The 16680-nt window shown below is 45.1% G+C and overlaps 1 protein-coding gene across 5 annotated transcripts in view; it reads left to right on the forward strand.

Annotated features, from left to right (window-relative positions):
- The window catches only part of PATL2 (PAT1 homolog 2), a 443602-nt gene that overhangs the window by 93544 nt on the left and 333378 nt on the right, over positions 1–16680 (forward strand). For all 5 annotated transcript variants that reach the window (XM_085621371.1, XM_085621372.1, XM_085621370.1 and 2 more), the window contains exon 4: positions 8555–8913. In XM_085621371.1, coding sequence (XP_085477497.1) covers positions 8555–8913 — 359 coding nt within the window. The remainder of the gene's footprint in view (positions 1–8554; positions 8914–16680) is intronic.

Genomic DNA, 16680 nt, shown 5'->3' on the forward strand with positions numbered 1-16680 from the left:
AGTAGTTGTACTTGATTAGTTTTATTACTTAACAAATTGGCTTTGTTGCAGTGTGATTAGATTTCATATGCGCAATCCAGTCCGTTATTTACGTACGAGTACAAGATGCCTGTTGGCCAGGAGTAAACACAATGGAACTTCCAGGGTCAAATACACCACTTTAGTATCTCACATTTTCCATACTACTGATTTACTCCTTCGCTCATCCTTTCACAAGGGAGTGCTTTTATGAAGTGAGTACATGTGCAAAGTGAGTGGCTAGGCTTCCTTTTTCATTATCTGTGCTACTACTGAAGACTCAGGACTTTTTGTCCAAATGGTTCATGCTGCAAGATGACTAATTTCTAGTTTAGACGTCTGTCATGCTGGTTTGCCGACCTTGCCCACTTTCACCATCCCCGTATAGAAGGTCAGAGAGAGATTCTTAAACATTAGTATGCAGTTAATAGGAATGTCTTAAGTCGGTTATCTTTAATTTCTACTCTGCTGCAGTGGATGGAGGAGAACCTAAAAGAAGAGAGCTCCCTACATAGTTGATTGTTACCAGACTGTTCTTCTAGTGTTATGTTAGGTTGCAATTTAGAGTGCCACATCACCTGGTGGTAGAAAGGCTCTTGCTGATTAGTCAGCCCCTTGGTTGTAGTTTGATGGTTATCTGTCAAAGATATAGCAGTAAATTAGTATTCTTAGCTGGATAAGAACATTTGGTTTTTCAGGATTTTTGGAAGGGAATCAGGTTGAATAGTTTCAGCATTTACAATGGGAGGTAGAAGAGTGGCAGGCGCCAGTGCTGAAACAGCCTGTCCTCCTTTCTGCTCCCATCTAAAATGAGGTGCAGCCAGGAGAGCTTAGTTTATGGTCTACAGAGAATGCCAGTGGATGCACCTGAAATTATTTTCACAAGCAAGTGACGAGTTCAGAGCGTGGAGTGAGATCCCTTTACAAGACTGCAGTAGTGGGATAGTAGGCATTAATCTGTGGACACCATGGATTAGTCTGGCAGTAGCATTATGAACCGCTTGCAGACTGGAATGGGATTGCTTGGGACGACAAATTAAAGTAAATTGCTGTAAACAAGCCTAGATCTACTTGTAGAAGTGACCTTATTAATCCTACTGCCCATCGACCCGCACCGGCAAGCTCTTTTTCAGTACCTTAAAATGAACAGAAGGAGGAGATCAATGAAATCTGTGATTCCAGGGACAGCTGACAAAACTTAGTAGACCGTTTTAAATGTCTGGAGGGGGGTGGGGGGTCGGGCTCTGTTGGCAAAGGCGCAAATCAGCAGATCAAATAGTATTGCGTGATGCACTTTACATTTATAAGGTAATTTTTTTCACCTATAACTTTTGCTGAGTATATTGTTAGACTTTGGTATAGAAAATGTAAGTGTAATCTAATAATTTTAGTAACCATGAATTGATGGCAATGTAAACCTGTGAATGGGATTGCAGGAGATCTAATTGTAATATCTATCACTGAATATTTGATTTTTCAAATGTCTAATTTGTATGAATTGTTTTTTTAATGTAACTTTTATTGCCAGATAAATAAAATCCAGGTACACATCTTTCTAGACCATCAAGACCTCCGTCTTGTCTGAAGGACGTTGAAGACCATTGCTATGTTCAGTTTCCACTCTTTGCATAAAGCACGAAAGTGCTGGGCTGAACCAGAAAGATTGCCCTGTAGGAGGATCAGTGTCATCTGCATACCTGTAAAATAAATGTCACCACAAGAACTAGATGAGAGGAACATTTTTTTTAAAAATGGATGCTCAGCTTTGAGGGCAGAACCATGTGACGTTCTGCAGTTTGGAAGTCTGTGCTGCATGGAAAGGAGCCTTTCTTAACACTACTGATAAAAAAAATGACAAGTATGATGAACCACAGCCTACCAGGGTTTTGACATTTGGAATTTTTGGGCATCATCAGGATTAGCCAATGGGAGCATTTGTACAAACACAGCTAGAAAACATGTTTTCAAAAGCTGAAGCAGTCTGAAGTTATAGGGGTTGACAAAGAAAAAATAAGTCTGGACCTGATTTTAGCCGGGCCAAAAAAATTATTATGAGGTCCTTAAACAGTTACGTGTGTGGTGAGCTGTGTCAAATGTAGGTAAGAATAACCCATGGTAATACTTTTCACAGAGGGGAAATGCTATAAGTTGCCAGCATGTATCTGGAGGAACAATTCTTATGGACTTACTTTTTAAGAAGAGAGGGGGGTGGTGAGGAGCGCAGCACATCGACATGGAAAAATATTCCTTTGAGTTTCTAAAATTAGGTTGGCAAAAGAATATTTATTGGGTGATTATATAAATGCATACAATAGGAAAAGCTAAATTTGCAAAAATAGAGGCTGCTCTCTAAAACCCTGGTCCTAATGCTTCTTTTGGCTGTTTAGAAGAGATGATCGGGCATCCTGTTCAGGCAGTCATCCAGATAACTGTACATGAAACCTGCACAATGCTAGGTGCTAGAAAAGATATACAAAGAGATTTTACTATTTAGAAGAAAAATTATATTGTGTACCAATATCCAGAGGATAGGAGTGTGGTAGAGTGGCAGTCCTTGTCCTCTGCTGGATTGATGAGGAGATTCATTCAATGGCTAAGGGGTCAGTGGAAGAATAAGAGGAGCACAAGGTTGTCTAATTTCCTTGATCATTACCTTGTTACCTATTATGTTGATAGTTCTAGAGAGTGTTGGTCTCTTCAGTGGGTGATGATCTCAGGCAATGTCAGGAGTTGCACAACTTTAGATTAGTTTAGCGGGAGTGCCAGGTAAAGACTTAAGATGAAAGAGCACTGATCAGAACTTGTTACCACCTTTTTCTGTAGGTACAGCATGTCAGTCTGCCTGTTTGAGTTTAGTTGAACCAGATTCCTCTTTTGAAGTTTGGGGACTTTTGGTTGCCCAAACCAGAACCAGAAGTGTAGGAGATTAGCATCCTTTTTGGACTGGTCACTTTATGACCAAATTCTCATCACCGTACTTTGAAATAACAGGAATAGCTCATTGCATTCTTCCTCCATTGCTACCTAGGAGCATTACCTTGAGCTGTTGCCCTAAAAAGATCTACTTCTCTTACTGCCTGTCTTCCTGGAAGACCTTGAGTGGGGGAGGGAAGAGTGCTTGGGAGGGGGAAAATATAGTGGGGGTTGGAGCTACAGATAGCATGCAGGCAAGATGCCAGCAGAACATGGTTACAGAATAAGACATTGAGGTAATTTGGGTGCTGGCTCTCAAGCGAGTTGTCATGTTTTCAGCCCAAGTCAGAATATTGGGCATGCAAGAACCTTCCTTCTGTGTTTTGTCATGGGACCTTGAAAATCCTTTGTTATTTACACCTTGCACACAGTTTTTGGCCAAAGTTTCCTTTTTAAGAAAATAATATTTTCACCAATTAGTTTAGTGTGTTCTAAGATTTCAGTTGATTTTTATGTTACGTGCCAAAATATTATAAGGAGTCCTGGTGCTGAAGTGCCCATACGCAGGAAAGATCAGTTATATGTACTTATTTTTGGGATTCAGTAGAGTTGAAGGAAGGAGGAGTTACTTCTAACTGGGTTTGTATTTGGTAGTCTGTTCTTGCTCCTCCAGTGGTGTCCTGACTAATTGCAGATGCTCATTAGACCTGTTGGTTTCAGTGGGTTAGCTTTCGTAGTTTGCTACCAATTCCAGGCAGTGGCAGGAAAATGTGGCCGTCCTTTCCTGAAGATCACTTTAAAAGTTGAAATGTAACTGAGTGAGCGTCTTTGTACAAGTGACTCATTCTGTTCACTGCAATAAAATGTAACTAAGTTATACTCCGCTTTACTCCAATTATAGCTACACTGGTAGAACAATTGGCCTGGTAAAGGTGGATTCAATTGCAACAGAGGCCTGTGATGGTCAAATGAGACCGTATTCGCCTCCGTTCCTAGTAGAATGAAACCAGGGCACAGTTGATCAGTTTGGAGTTTCCCAGGAGGTAGATTGAAACATCTAGTCACTTATAGGTAAATTTAGACAACTATTTTTGTTGATCGTGTACCCCTTCAAACTGGGTTCAAATCCTGGTTTCTGCACTTGAATAACAATTATATTTTCTTGATAAATCCTTTCTTTTTGTGCCTCAAAATTCCTGTTAACTCCAGACTACAGATGGACCCTTCTGCAGTGTATGTTGTTCTAAAAATACATCCCAAAGTCATTACATTAATGCTGATAGCTTGGTTTAGCCAGTATTGTGGGACAAAATCGTAAGTTGGAAGACATTAGGATTTCTAAAGATTTGCAATCTTAAGTCTTTGATGGAGTTTGAATTTTCTCCACGTGAAAATTCAGACATTAAAATAAACTTCAGTGATAGACATTTAAACATAAACTGCAAAAGTACATCTCAACCAAAATGATCTGACTACATTAATATTGTCTTGTTAAAAATGCTAAATGTAGCCACATTTGCTTCCTACTTATTGTTGTAAAATACTATCCTAACTTCTGCCCTAGTGTATTTGGGGGACATGCTTGATGGTGGATTATGTGCATATCTGTACTTTTGTAGGTATTTATTGGCTTGGCCTGTTTTTAGGTCTCGCACCTAGCGTTGCAGTGCGCAACACTTCTCGCGCAGCAAGAGACCTCTCGGAGGGGGTTTCAAAACGAACCGTGTGCTTTTCCTTTTGGGTCCACGCTATTGGCCTTTGCGTGAGTCTTTTTATAAAAGACCGCACGCAATTGGCCAAAGCCGGGCGCTTGGCTCTGCCCATGGCCTATTGGTGTCTATTACGCACACTGCTGCCATGTGGTTTCAATTATCTTGCCCAGACACAGGCGCGATAATTGAAACCACATGGCTCGCTGTGGTGCACACACCACTCGCGGGCTCACCGCCTGCTCCCCCTCTCTCTAACTTTTGCGGCCCCGGTTTTGGTCCAGTTGACGTTAAAGGTCGTGTGTGTCAATGCGCTTTGTAGGCTGCATCAGATGTCTCCCAGAGTTAAGTGGCCCCTGTTTTCCTTACCAACGCAAGGTTATTGCAGAAACGTGTATTTCGCTTCCAGGTATGTTAACGTTTAAAGAAAAGCGCCCCGACGGGGGAAAAATGGGGCTCTAATGTCCCATTGTTGGTCACGGTGGGTGTGGCATATTGAACGGACTGTTCATTTGTCAGCAGTGATTGTGGCAGGTTGTGGAGTTGAATGAAGTGCATTTTTTTACTCCGTTAGGCAGTGGTTAAATTGCTTTCTGTGGTTTGGGCACTGGTGTTCTTACTCCTTGTGCGGATGTGGCAAAGCTCTCGGATGGAGGGCGGTCGTGTTGTGCAACCGTTACAGTGCTCTCTTGGCTGGTGGCTGTAACCCTGGGCCTTTACCCCTGTGCTTGAATTCTGCAGTTTTCAGACAGTTCACTAATGCGGTGCTGGCAGTACTACATGCATGGTGTCCTTGCAGTCTGGTGGAAAGGTTTTGCTTTGTCGCTTTTTGTAGTCTGATGTTGAAATTGCTGAGCAGGCCATGTGTCTGAGTGCGTGGACTGATTGCATGTGTTTATTGGTTAGAGCTTTGTGGGTGGACGGTAGGTTAGCGTTCATTATATATAGATTTATAGAATAGTCTGCAGGCAGTCAGGTGTTTGAGGGCATGTTTGATTGGTCCAAGGCGAAATATCGTGTTCACAAGATGGATTATCGCTATATGCTGTTTGTGGTTTGATGTACGTTCATACAAATCCAATGGATAAAGTGCCCATGATCAGCATGGTCCTACCTTTTGTTGCACCTTTTGAGGCGCAGTGGATAAGTCACCTTTCAGAGGCAGGTCGCTAGAGGCTTTTTTTCGCTGCTCATTTGTTTTGTTCATGGAAAGTGCTTTATTCTCTGCACAGTTCTACTCTCCTGGTCCCCGAATTAACTTACTATATCAACTGTCTTCCTCTTGCCTCTAAATACCTTAATTGCCTGTTGTACTCTGCATCCTCACGCACCATACATTTTTAGTCTTTGCCTAGCACCCTGCCTCTTCTTTCTCACACCCTTTATTCTGTGCACAGCTCAAACATTTTTGTCAGCTGTACCTCCTATTCCCTAAAGTCTTGAGTCTGCAGGGATGCACATCTTTGATGTATTTTAGATCCCTTCAGTCTGTTCACCTTTACTGTATCCACATCTCTAGAAGCCCTAATTCTTGGTTCTAATCCCTAAATATCACCAGAGCTTGCTGTACTTCTGCTTGGTTCTGGAGCGGTAAATTCTCAATTTATTCCAGACCTTGTTTCATTCTGACCCTTGACTTTTATCTAATGAGCTCTACCTACATTGTCCGGTATCTGAAGTGCCTTATTTGTTATTAGGTCATGCCTTAATTCTCATCCCTGGAACCCTGTGTACTGGGAGCTTCTAATGTATTGCCTTCTAGTTTATAGAACCATTTATTCTCCTGTGAGCTCTACCTTCTGTGTCCCTGCAATCTTCAGTAAGCTGTCGGGTTTTATTCTCTGCTGAGCTGTACCGCTGTATAGTTCTTTATAGTTCCTCCTCCCATTCGCTAGATCACTTTAGTCTCTTCTAAACCCTTCAGTTCTTGGCTCAATTAATTGTCCGTGGAGCTGTACATGCTCACTGTCACAAAAGCTCTCTATTTTCTTTTTAGCTTTTACCCTCCTGACTCCAAGCACTTACATCTTTGTCAGTATGTCCTTCATCTTGATCCTTGGAGCCCTTGCTTCGCTACTCAGTTCTACTACCTTTGGGCCACTTATGCGGTCTATGGATTGACTGAATATCGAATCTCTGGCTCCTGCGGACTGTATCCTTAATCCCATACATGTATGGTGTAGATTTCTTCATTAGTGGAGTGTCAATATGCATAATTATATGAGAGGTATGCTCAGGTGCGACTTGGCAGTACAAGCACCTGGAATGTTGATCCCTGCCTCTCCTCTGTGCCACTGATTATCCTGTGCTCTATGATCCCTCAGACCAGCCAGGCTTCGGCAAACACCCAGGAGTGGGAGGCGCTTTCACAGTGAGGGTTCCTTGGCTTACTGCCTAATGAGTGCACAATGGCTCGCCAACCCCTTTCATACTGAAGGCTCAGACTCAACAGCGGTGGAGAGAGGCCTCCTAGGGGCACCGTGATGTGGTATGAAAACGCTTTTTTATATAGAGTAACTATGCTGCCAGGCCAGCCAGAAGTCTAGCCATGTGGGAGAGCTGGAGTTGAGGGATTGCAACAGGTAAACAGGAAGTGGCTTCCATTCTGCACCGTACCCCTTTATTTATTAGGTCGAGCCTGGACAGCGCATGCGCTGCTCTGCGAGCCACACTGAACTGGAGTACGGATTAGAAGCGTCGCCCACTCTCCGCCCATATTTGTCATTGGCTTCTGCCATTGTCCCTCATAAATGCTGGCTTCTGATTCTTTAATAGGCTTGTTAGTCCCTCCTTAGTACTGCCTTGTCTTCATTCATTACCTCCCATCAGGACTGCTCCTTTTACTTTGGTTGTTACACAGGGAGTCTTTTTTTTTTTTTTTTTATTTTTTTTTTTTTAGGCTTCAAGCACTATTTTCATTAATGCGTTTCTTCTACTGCAGTCACGGCATGCTTTCCTGCAATATTCAGCACGCCATGCACGCTTTCACTTTCCAAGCAGCTGGGACAATGGCGGGCACTTTTTTCAAATGAAATAGATCTTGCATTTACAAGTGTTTGAGCTATAGGCATTGTACATGACAATGCCTTTTATCAATGTGTTAATTATCAAAACATATAAATAAAAGCCTTTGTCATTTACAATGCCAATAAATTCAACTCTCGCAAATGTGAGACCTATTGCATTGCAAATGCTTGTTATAGCCTGCATCTTCTCATGCTACCATAGTAAAACCAGGCATGCATTTGTTATAGAAATGTGTTTTAAGTAGCATGCCACAAATTCATGACGACTTTTAGATCTTTCGCCCCAGTTTAAAGTATTTTGTCAACATTGGGACGATTAGTCAACCCCTTCGCTGCGGCGTGAATTCCGCCGCAGCGCTGGGGGGGTGAGGGGTGAGCGAGGCGCCGCCATGCTCATGACGGAACCACGCCGTCATGAGGCACGGGCGAGCTGTGCTCATGACTGCGTGGTTCCGTCACGACTCCGCCCACTCTCTAATTCGCCCGCACAGGTGGGGAATTAGAGCCGCGTGGGAGGAGCGGCCGCTAACAGCCGCAGCATGACGGAACCATGCCGTCATGAGCACACGCCGCCCGTGGCTCATGACAGCGTGGTTCCGTCATGAGCGCACAAGGGGTTAAAATGGAATGGACAATTATACAGAGAATAACATTTAGAGCAGAGACCATTCTCTCAATCTTTTCTTGAAACTTGAGTGTGACTGGTTGTATTTACAGCTCTCTGAAGTGGCACAAGGTGTTTTGGAAGCGCAATGGAATTCATAGTAATCTGGCCTGTTTAATTAGCCGAGCAATTGTTTGTCTTTCTATTCAATGTTAATTTTTTTGCTCCTCGATTCAGTAGGCAAGTGTTTTGTTAACTAACTTAACAAATACGTTCTTTTTAAGATCAAGATTCTGCAGATGAGGATACTGGAAAGACGATGGAGTTCGTGCCTGGAACTGGAACTGCAGAGCCCTATTCAGAAACCGAGATCCAGAATCATTCTGCAGCAACGCCTGAGGTGTTTGTTGAAGTGGACTCCATTTCGTCTTCATCTTCCTCCTCTTTGGAAGACGAAGAAGAAACTGTGCTAGATAAAAAGGGAAAAGGTAGGACTGAGGATGAAGTAAAAGCCAAGACCGAAGATAAAGCCGAGCTGAAAGAGGTGTTGACTGACACCCAGGAGAATGAAGACAAACTAGAAGAGTCTGAACTTGGTGATCCTGCTGTGATGAAAGCAATCAATGGAAAACCAACACTTGAGGTGAGCCTGTAGATGAGGAACCTCTGTGGTTTCAGTTGTGGTTTAGACTACACGGTTGAATAGGTTTAGCACATTGATCTTCACGCTGCTCAATATGAACTTGATGTAAAATTATGGCAACTTGTTTGGCTTCTTTCACAATGCTAATGTAATTTAATCTTGGAGTTAATGTTGGCAATCTTCCTAACGTATACCCAAGCCACCATCAAAGTTGGAGTAAATCTGGCCCATTTCTCCAATAACGTGTTCTCTGGTTGTTGTACAGTGGCATGTTATATAAATACATATAACTTATTACACCTTTCTAGTGGGGGAATTTGTAATGTCCCTACCAGTATTCCCTACTAATGTTTAATATAGGAAATGCAATATAAATTAAGCAGGTTATGCATTTGCAGTGACTATTTTGCCACAGATAATACACTTAAGTCTAGATATTTCCATATGCGAAACAGAAATGTAATCAAAATCTGTTGTAACCTGTTAGATTTGGGGGTCTCTAGTTGGCAGAGGTAGGTAACTTTGTCCAAGTAGGGACCCTTGCGTCTAGTCAGGGACACTCCTAAAATAACTCCTGCTCACCCCCTTGGTAGCTTGGCACGAGCAGACCGGCTTATCTCAGAGGCAGTGTGTAAAGCATTTGTGAACACATACAGTATTCAAGTGACAACACTACAGATTGATACCACGTACATTTTATATCAAAAATAAGTATTCTTTATATAGATTTAACATAAGCCCATAAACGACAAAAATCCACAATACTGTACTTAAAATGGTTGAATTAGCTTAGTTCTCTTTAGATGTTAAAATGCAACACTTTGAGTTCAATGTACCTTAAGATGCGTAACGCAATAAAACGAAAGTGTTGCAGGGAAGGTGATGCGTCTGTTCCTTACACGCAAAAATGGTGATGCGTCGGGTCCCTACTGCTGCATACGGGATGCGTCGGATCTTCTCTGCGAGGGGAGGTGATGCGTTGGTTTCTTACTGCGCTTCCGTGGCTATGCGGCATGCAACGCCGTGATGTTATGTTATGTTATACGGGGTTTTGTTAAGCGCTCAGCTACTCAAGCAGAGTGTCCCGGCGCTGTCAGACCCGAAACCACAGAACTCTAACAGGGGGAAAGAGGCTTATTGGCTAAATAGCCAAGTTTTGAGCTCTTTTCTAAAAGACAGCAAGCTCTCACTCTTCCTTAAAGAAAGTGGGAGGGCATTCCAAGCCCGGGGCGCAAGGTACTTGAAGGAACGTCCACCAATACGAGCGCGCCTGATTGCTGGGACCGTGGTGAGAGATAAAGACATCGAGCGCAAGGCTCTGGCTGGTCTATAGAGGGTGATCCTCTTCCTAAGGTAGCGAGGGCCAACACCTTGAAGGGTTTTAAAAGCAATGGTGAGCGTTTTGAATTCAATGCGCCTCTGGATAGGCAGCCAGTGAAGGGTTTGCAGCAAGCCGGTCGCATGGGCGCGATGACCAAGACCAAAGATCGCCCGAGCGGCCGAGTTTTGAACAATCTGCAGGCGCGAGAGGAGAGACTTCGGGAGGCCCAAATAAAGGACATTGGCATAATCTAGCCTGGATCCTATTAGGGCCTGCACTGTCGTTTTCCTATGGGCGATGGGGAGAAGGGGAAGAAATTTTCTAAGTGATTTCAGAACCCCAAAACACTGACCAACTAGACTCATAATTTGTGGTTTCAGAGTGAGAGGGGTGTCCATCTTAACCCCGAGATTTTTTTGCCACCAGTGTTGCATTAGAGGGGGGAGACATATCCAGCGGCCACCAAGATTTCCAACAAGTATCTGGAGGACAGCCAAAAAAGAGAACCTCGGATTTATCCGAGTTACATTTGAGTTGATTCTCTTGAAACCAATTGAAAACTGCCTCCAGGCAGCCTTTAATGAGATCACCATCAAAGTCCATATCTTTCCCGCAAGAGAAAAGGAGCTGGGTGTCATCAGCATATGAGACAATCTGGGCACCAAAAGACTCAGCAAGTGCCGCCAGAGGGGAGATATAGATATTAAAAAGAGTTGGGCTCAGGATTGATCCCTGAGGGACACCCACATCCATAGGCGGCACTACCGCGGAGTGTGGGGGTTCCCTGACTGTTTGTTGGCGGTTGGTCAGAAAGGACGAAAACCAGTTGAACACCGTTCCTCCAACACCGATCTCCTCAAGGCGCGCCAGAAGGCGGCCGTGAGGGACGGTGTCGAATGCCGCTGAAAGATCAAGCAATATCAGCATTGCCTTCCCCCCTGAGTCCAGGACTTCCTTAATGGCCTCAGTCACCTCCAATAGGGCCGTCTCCGTGCTCATATTGGTACGGAAGCCGGACTGAGTGTGGTGCAGAATACCATGGGACTCAACGAAGTGCGAGAGGACAGACTGAACGTGCTTTTCCGCCACTTTTGCCAAGGCTGGGAGCAGGGAGATGGGTCGATAGTTGGCATGATTAGTGTGATCCAAGGAAGGCTTCTTCAGCAGTGGAACGACCATCGCTCGTTTCCAGATGGACGGTACTGTCACTGTTTCTAAGGAGCGATTTATGATGGGGTTAACCATCGGGTTGAGCACATGGGCTACTTTAGCCAGCAGCTTAGCGGGGCAGGGGTCCAACGGAGAGCCCGATCTTATTTTTAAGAGAATTTCCAAAGAGGCATGAAGTTGGATAGGAGGGAAGCTTGTCAGGCTGGGTTGACCCTGCTCAGGCACCTCAGACGGGGTTTTAGGACAGGACAGTCCTCCCGGAACGAGAGAGGTAAAAGTTGCCTGAATACTCCTCCAATAAAATCAGAAGAAGCTGGCTAATTGAGAGACCCACGTCTCCGAGAAGGAACATTTGAGGGAGCTGGCAGCAGGAGAGGTGAATTCTTTCACAATAGCAAAGATTTCTTTGCTAGTATTCGCCTCTTCTTCAATCCTTTGGGTGAAGTACACTTTTTTGGCTACATAAATTTCTTTGATAGGCCTTAATACAGGACCTATAGGCCTCCTTTAGCGGATCTAAATAATTGGCATGCCAAGCTCTCTCGGCCTTCTTACAGAGCCTTCTACTGGCATTGAGAGCAGGCGTGAACCAGGGGCCAGAGGCACGTGAAGATTTCTTGAGGGAACGCTTAGGCGGGGCTAAGTCCTCCAAGCACTGTGCTAGCCATGTTTGGAAACGAGAGAGGTCCAGTTCTAGGTCCCCAGTAAGAGAACAGGGGTGAGAGAGCCTATATTGCTCAATCATTTCAGGTGTAACTAGATGAAAGGGTTGTGACAGCCGGGTCTGACAGCCGACCGGTCTACCAGTTACAGCGGACCTGGACTGAATCTTAAAAGCTAGTAGAGAGTGGTCCGACCATAAGACGGGAAGAGGGGGCGCAACAGAGATGGAAGAGGTAGAAAAGATCTGATCCAACGTGTGCCCTCTATCGTGGGTCGGCGATATCACGTAGGGTAAAAGGCCCAGAGGTGCAGTGGTATCTAGTATTTTGATAGTGTCAGCGGCATCCAAATTATCAAAATGCACGTTAAAATCGCCCAAAAGGATAAAATGTTTAAATTGAATACTCAAGGTTGCTATAATAGTGTCAAGCTCTTCGCTAAAAGATCCCAAGGGGCCTGGAGGTCTATATATCAACAGACCGGCACAGGATTGAGCAGGTGAAAAAGAAAGGCAAAAACCCAAGGCTTCTACCCCGTGAATTTCATTAGTGGGAATAATGGAGCATTCATACCGTCTGTCTATCAGCAGTGCTACTCCCCCTCCCTTTCTATTCATCCTGTCTTTTCTAAGTACGTAATAATTAGGGGGCAAGGCATTGGCAATATCCTTGCCGGAAGTATCATCAAGCCATGTTTCAGTAAGAAAGAGACAAGCTGGCTTGAAATCAGTAAGGAAGCTGAACAGATCCTGAGCATGCTTGCTAGCCGAACGAGTGTTTAAAAGAGCACAACTGTAAGAGCAGTCATCAATGTTATGAATCGTCGTAGTGGTTATATGCCGGCTAAGCTTGGAAGCCATTAGCTCCACCCGGTCCCATCCCAAAGACCAACCACATCCCGGACAGCTCAGGTTCTCCCCGGTACCAGGGTCACACACACCGCAGTTGCTGTGCAGGCCAGTTCTTAAAGCAAGCAGCTGAGGGCCTGTGTACTCCACAATTCCGCACCCGTCCGCATCCGGGACGCTGACGGGCACAGACGGGCTTTCCTTAGGCGCTCCTTTGGCGCGGGAAAGGCGCCTCCGCACTGCGCATCCGCTGCGCGGAGTCATCACCGTCTGATTTTATACTTCCCGCCCGTGAGGCAGCAAGCCTAGTCCGCCGACCAGCGAGCCTGCCTCACTCAAGATGGCCGCCGTCCCAGTGCGACTATCCCGCTGTACAACAGACCAGCGAGAGGGTCGCCAGGAGAGCCCAGCAGGAAGGAGGAGAGCGTGGAGCTGCGAGGCCGTGACACCGGAGCAATTGACTTCACTCCGCTGCCCCCAGGTAAGAAGCGAGTCCCCTTCGCCCCGAACACAGCGAGAGTACAGGAAAGATCTCCCGGCTTTGCGCCTCAGGAAAGAATAGCAGCAGCAAGAGATGAAAGCAGAATAATACACTTCACACACAAAACAGCATAGATTAAAAACGATAAAAGACAATTTTAAAACAGCGCTTGTAAATAGTGCAAAGTAGGCAATAGCAACCCGCCGCCAAAAGGAGCTCACACCAAGGCAGCCGCCCAGGTAGAGTCCGTGGCAAAGGTCTGCAAGGTGATGCAATGCAGATCCAGTGCAAAGAAACAGATGGGGTCTTTTCTTGATGCGACACGATGCGGACCGTGACAGGCCCTGCGACACGCTTCTCCGTGATGCAGCGACGTCTGCTGCGATGTCTATCCTCTTCTCCGATGATGCGGGGTGCTCCGGCAACAATGCGAGCCGCGACAGGCCCCGCGACACGCTTCCCAGTGATGCGGCGGCATCTACTGCGATGTCGATCCTCTTCTCTGGCGATGCAAGGCGCTTTCTTGTTGTGAAGCAACAGCGGCAGTGTGGTGACACGCTTCTTGCTCGTGAGTCGCACTTCCAGCTCCTTGCGACACGCAGTCCCTCGGAAAGCCTCACAAAACAGCAGGCACTTCCAAAGAACTCTTGAAGCTGGTGGGTGAAGTCTGTCCCTGAGACTTCAGCAGGAGGCAAGCTCTTTTCTCAAGCCTTTGCAGATCCTTTACAAGTTGAATAAAGTACACAAAGTTCCTTCTCTCCTCTCTTTGGCAGTCAGGCAACCACTGCAGGCCAGTCCCTCAAGCTTAGGGAAAGTCTCTCCTCAGTCTCTGGTTCTACTCCTCAGCAAAGGATTCTTCTCGTTTCCCAAAGTGATCTAAAGTTCTTGGGTTTGGGGTACCAATTTTTATACCCAGTTTCTCTTTGTTCTCTGAAGGCAGAGAGGCATTTGCCTAGTCCAAACCAGTTCTGGTCAGTCCTGGAGCACTTTATTGACAAGACTCCTTCTTTCCTTTCAGAGTGCAGCGCAGAGACCTCAGACGCACCACACGAGGTGGAGCCAGCATTGTGGAGGGAAGGCACAACCCTATTCAGGTCCGAGGTGCAACTCCTTCCACCCATCTAGATGCAGATCTCTATTCAGCCCTGTGCTGACTCACCCGGTCTCCTGGAATCCCCCAGCCCCTGTCACTCAAACTCCAGACAGGGAATACACAACCTAGCAGAGGCAGGTTTGTATGATTAGACAAGAAAATACCAACTTTCTAAAAGTGGTATTTTCAAACATAGAATGTTAAAATACATCTTTTAGTGAAGTTGGTTTTATTATTCTGAGTTCAGGCATACTAAATTCGAATTTCTACCATGTTCCCTGAGTCAGTTAGGATTATAAGATGTAATAATCAAACTGCCCATTCTGGCCTACGGGGAACAGGTAGCCTTGCAGTAGTGAAAAAACGAAAATGACTAATTCACTACTAGGACATGACACACACACCAGGACATGTCCTACCTTATGCTTACAATGCACCCTGCCCTTGGGCCTACCATAGGGGTGTCTGATATGAAGAAAAGGGAAGGTTTAGGGACTGGCAAGTGGGTGCACTTACCCCGTCAGCATGGCAGTACCAGACTGCACACAGGCTCTGCAATGGCAAGCCTTAGACACACTTTAACAGGCTGCTTCTGTGGGTGGCACAACCAGTGCTGCAAGCCCACTATCAGCATTTGGATTACCAGCCCTGGGCACTTCTGGTGCACTGTACTAGGGTCTGACAGGTAAACCAAACCAGCCAATCATGGAATCACTAATCCATACATCAATTTACCATAGGGAGCACTGGCACTGTGACACTGGATAGCAGTTGCACAATGCCCAAAGCATCTAACTCCAGCAAAAACTCATGAGGCAACAGCAAAAAATGGAAGGGAGTCCCACGCCACGGTGCCAGGTCTAACATAACCTCAATCCATTTCCAATCTGTCATATTATTAAAATATTTGTTTGTGGATTATTTCCTCCTTTACCTGACTGCATTTTAAGTTACTAGTGTCCACCATAATGGTTGCACTCGCTTTCCAGAAAATTGAGGTCTCAATTATGTTCTATGCACACTTTACTGAACGGTTAATTGTTTGTGTCCAGTCAAGCTTTCATCAGTCTATTGTGATTGGGGAGACCCAGCAAGTTCCAAAGGTAGGAATACCTGAACCATGTTAAAACCTGGTGACCTGTTTTATTTATTTCAAAGTAATGTGACTCCCAAGCATCCTTAGTTGATAATTGGTAGCTATGTTGAATGCCCATGCCTAAAACTATACAGTAAGTGGTCAGTTGGAGTGCAGTGATAGTATAGCTCAATGAAGTATCCTAAACAAAATAACATCTAGTCTGTGGTCTTTGCTTACGAGAAATAGTGTTTTATTTGCAGTTTAAATGTTTACAGGACCGGGGCAGAGCCAGTCTTGAAGATGGCCACACTGTAAAGCGGCTTCTTCATCGGTGTGATTGGCCTGCAGTTAACAATATTATTAGTGCCGAAAGTGACATGCAGCAGGTCCTTTATTACTGCTGCAGACCATGGAGCTGTCTCTTAGCCGGTTAGCTTAGCTGAGATACATGGGCCCTGTTGAACTAACCTAAGACCAACCTGAGATGGCGGCGACTGGCTCCAGACTGCTGATGTGCCGCTTCTGGGCTGAGTAAGGTGCTCGTGGGCTGGGAGGTGGCTGTGCAGGAGAGAGGCGAAATATCACGGTGGAGATAAATAGGGACACACATAATTGTAGTTTATCGAATATGTTTATGGCTGGGTTGGTGGTCCTGGATCAATCTGGATTTATCCCAGGTAGATCAAAGGCATATAACTTGAGGATGATCTTCTGCACGGTTTGTTGCACCGCAGGACCAAGGTGTGAACGTTGTATTTTAGACACAGAGAAGGCCTTTGATTTTGTAGAATTCTGGATTTCTGAATGACCCTCAAGACCTGGCTGTTCGAATAAGCCTCTGGGGCCTTCAAGTGCCTGTATACACTATCTGGTGATTACCCATGCTTTATAGATTCTGATTGATTGATAGAAGGGGTCTGTCTTTGCAGTTCTAAAAGAAAAAGGTGTGGGAGAATTGTGCTTTTTTCTTGTTGTTTTTTGTTTCACTTTTAAATGCTGGTCCCATTGCCAAAATGAAAATCCCTAGCTATATATAACTAACAAAATTCCCATAAAGAGCGAGGCGTGACAAGACTGTCTGCTCTTGCCTCTGTTGTATACAACAGCTAAGGGA

The sequence above is a fragment of the Triturus cristatus genome, chromosome 8 (genome assembly GCF_964204655.1).
Source record: "Triturus cristatus chromosome 8, aTriCri1.1, whole genome shotgun sequence".
In the NCBI taxonomy this organism is placed as follows: Eukaryota; Metazoa; Chordata; class Amphibia; order Caudata; family Salamandridae; genus Triturus; species Triturus cristatus.